General features: G+C 42.7%; 1 protein-coding gene across 1 annotated transcript; it reads left to right on the forward strand.

Moving 5' to 3' along the window:
• Positions 1-269: 269 nt before the first annotated feature.
• Positions 270-1,561, forward strand: LOC121631125 (putative nuclease HARBI1). Its single transcript, XM_041971841.1, has 4 exons — positions 270-702; positions 782-897; positions 980-1,091; positions 1,173-1,561. The coding sequence occupies exons 1-4, from the start codon at positions 270-272 to the stop codon at positions 1,460-1,462; spliced, it is 951 nt and encodes a 316-aa protein (XP_041827775.1). The 3' UTR covers positions 1,463-1,561.
• The last annotated feature ends 1,726 nt before the right edge of the window (positions 1,562-3,287 follow it).

Genomic DNA, 3,287 nt, shown 5'->3' on the forward strand with positions numbered 1-3,287 from the left:
TTTATTTAAATACAGGATCACGATTTCATCACACAATATCAACTTGGTCATAAGTGCATGATTTCATCAGGCCAAGTGTTATATTGCTATGCTAATGAAGACTGCTAGTCAAATGGCTGTCAGAGGTTTTATAAATATGTGTTTTATTGCAGTAATTGAGATTACAAAACACAGCTGATGAGGTTTCAAAGGTGTTTTCAGTTTAATCTGTGACGAGGACAATGTAGAATATATAGGTCCAACTCCCCTTCACCTGTTCCCTCTTCATAATGGCTTGCCCTTTTTTGGAGGATGTGCTGGACGAGGAAGCCCGCATCCTCAGAAGAGCATTCAGACGGGAAAGAGTCTTCAGGGACAGGTCAGATCCCCTGGCCTTTGGAGATGACTATTTAATTGAAAGATACAGATTTTCGGGTGATGGACTAAGATATTTATGTAGGCTGCTGAGTCCAAAAATACAGCACCAGACAGCGCGAAGCCATGCCCTCACTGTACCACAGATGATCTGTGTCACATTGAGGTGGCTTGCGAGTGGGAGCTTCCTTTATTCTGTTGGGGATGCAGAGAACCTCAATAAAGGAACCATTTGCCGGACAATCAGATGCGTTTGTCTGGCGCTGAAATCATTCAGCAATATATTCATCACCTTCCCTGGCCACAGAAGACCCCTCTACATCAAGGAGGAGTTTTACAAGATTGCAGGTAACCTCAATTTTAATGTGCACCCATTAGTTTCTAAGTATATCTGTCACAGTTGGATACTCACTATTTTTTGTTACAGCTTTCCCTAACATCATTGGGGCAGTGGATTGCACACACATAAAAATCAGACGCCCCTCAGGTGAACATGAGGGAGATTACATTAACAGGAAATCCTTCCACAGCATCAATGTTCAGGTAAGAGTGATTTGTGGTTGTAACCTACATGAATCTGTTCTGTGCATTTAATGACCTTAATAGGCTACACTAAATATTTCAGATGATCTGTGATGCTGACTACCTTGTGAGCAATTTAGAGGCAAAGTGGCCTGGCTCAGTGCATGACTCTAGAGTCTTTCGGGCTAGTCCAATTTATGAGAGACTTTCACAAGGTAGCCCACACATTTGTACTGTAAGCACCTTGGACATTGTGTGTGTAACTCTGTTTTCTAAATTATATTTTGTATTATCAGGTGAATTCTCTGGTGTGCTGCTGGGAGATAAAGGATACGCCTGTGAGTCATTCCTCTTGACTCCCCTTGCAGATCCCCAAACCCCACCACAGCAGGCCTACAACCATGCACACACCAAGACAAGGGCTCAAATCGAGATGACCTTCGGCCTTCTGAAATCTCGGTTTCAGTGCCTGCACCACCTGAGGATTTCCCCGGACAGAGCCTGTGATGTTATTGCTGCATGCGTAGTGCTGCATAACATTGCAGGCCTAAGAAAGGAGAGACCCCCCCGCCCGAGTGGCTGTTGATGTTGACTGGGAAAATGCTCCCATCTTCCCGGACAACATTAATGGCAGACTTGTCAGGGAGCAATATATAGCAAGTTTCTTTACTTAATTTTTGGATTTAGCCCCTTTATTTAATAAAAGATCTTTTCCTGTGTGAGCATTTTGTTTAGCACTGGTGGTTCTTTGAAATTCTTTTACATTCATGAAAAGAGGACGGACACCAATGTTCTAGTTCTTTTTTTTTTTTTTTATTAAGCAGTCATTTGTCTTGGTTGCTTGGATCCTACGACAGCAAAAGTAACAAGGATTAAAACACTGTATTGCAGATATGGTTACTGTGTGCATTGAAACACTCACTTCTCTTTCTAGTTTCTGGATTTCCAGGTCCAGTTTTCTGAGTGTCCGGCGTTTAATCTCAAGATCCAGCTCTATTTCTTGGAGCTTTCTCTTTTTGAGTCTGATTTTAACATCTGCCAGCTCTATCTGTCTCTCCAGGTGCCCTGAATAAAGCGATCTGACAGTTTGTGAAGTCTGTAAAAGAAATGTCAATTAGCACAGCAGGATTTGTGCATAATGTAGATTTACTTTAGCCAATACTCACAATGTTACCAGGCCGCTTAGGAGACTGTGCAGCATCCGGGTCCTGTTACACATTTTCTATTAGTACCACATCACTGACTTCATATCCTTCATGGAATAAATAAGCAGGCCAATCCCATAAAACTGACATGCCTCAAACCTTCTGGACTCCACTGACAGAGTCTCCTCATCTGCAGACGTGCATTCTGCAGCTGCAGATGTGCCTTCCCCCTGCCGTATACATGTAGCGAGAGAACTTGGATTAAGATTTCACAGAACATACCAAGCCTGTGATTTCGAGACACTGTACTAACCGGATCATCTTCTGGTGGCTCCAAAAGCGTAATTGTGTTCCCAGACACTGCAATGTTATCCAAAGTCAGACACTATATTATATTTGATTGTGTTCCATGTGCAGTAGAATTGCAGTACTTTGTGTACCTTGTATGAAGCGGACAGTTTCTGTGGCTGGGACAGAGTCAGTTATTGTCCCTCCCTGGATCCCCTCCATCACTGGCCTCCCTTTATTTAAATGGAGTGCCAGTTCCTCTGCTGGAGTCACATCCTGGCTTGGTGGGCCGCCCCCTGTGCCAGTTCTATAGGCCTTTTTTTTAACTGCTACAATCATACAGACATTGAACATGTCAGCAAACACCTCATTTATTCACCTCATTTGTTCACTGTTATCTACTTTGGAGTCACTTACCAGTCTGCAAAATATTCTTATATTTAATTTTTACTTGCTGCCAGGTCCTTTTATGGCCAGACAGGTTTGTCCTTTATGAAGGACAGAAAGATAAAATAGATAAAAACGTAACATGAGGAAAATAGATTAAATGACACATTGTGGATAATTGTTTGCACCTAATCATACTCTACATTTCCTGAGTAACATGCACCTGCTTGTCACTCTTAAAGTATACAACAGTTAGTGGATTTGAAAAGTAACTCCTTTAATTGTAGCCTAATTATGACAGTTCCAGTGGAGCCCTGTTTATTAATTGTACAGTTTTTGGCTACTTACGCATTGAGCCGGTCGGCTATTGTCTGCCAGGCTTTCTCGCGTTCTTTGATTATGGCATTGGTATTGCCTTTTTTCCTTATAATATCCTTAACTTCGTCAGAGAACTCCGTCAGGAGCTGTTGTTCAGCGGCCGTGACGTAGGACGCGCGACTTTTATCCATTTCCCCATCGGTGATTCTGTGAGCGATCGCGAGGTCTGCTTCAGTATGCCGTGCACACGCACTTATCCCAGCTATCTTCACC

This window comes from Melanotaenia boesemani, chromosome 20, assembly GCF_017639745.1.
Source record: "Melanotaenia boesemani isolate fMelBoe1 chromosome 20, fMelBoe1.pri, whole genome shotgun sequence".
In the NCBI taxonomy this organism is placed as follows: Eukaryota; Metazoa; Chordata; class Actinopteri; order Atheriniformes; family Melanotaeniidae; genus Melanotaenia; species Melanotaenia boesemani.

Coding starts and splice junctions, on each gene's coding strand:
- LOC121631125 (XM_041971841.1), top strand. CDS start 270: ATGGCTTGCCCTTTTTTGGAGGATGTGCTGGACGAGGAAGCCCGCATC. Junction 703..781: donor GGAGTTTTACAAGATTGCAG/GTAACCTCAATT, acceptor TTTTTGTTACAG/CTTTCCCTAACATCATTGGG. Junction 1,092..1,172: donor TTATGAGAGACTTTCACAAG/GTAGCCCACACA, acceptor TTGTATTATCAG/GTGAATTCTCTGGTGTGCTG.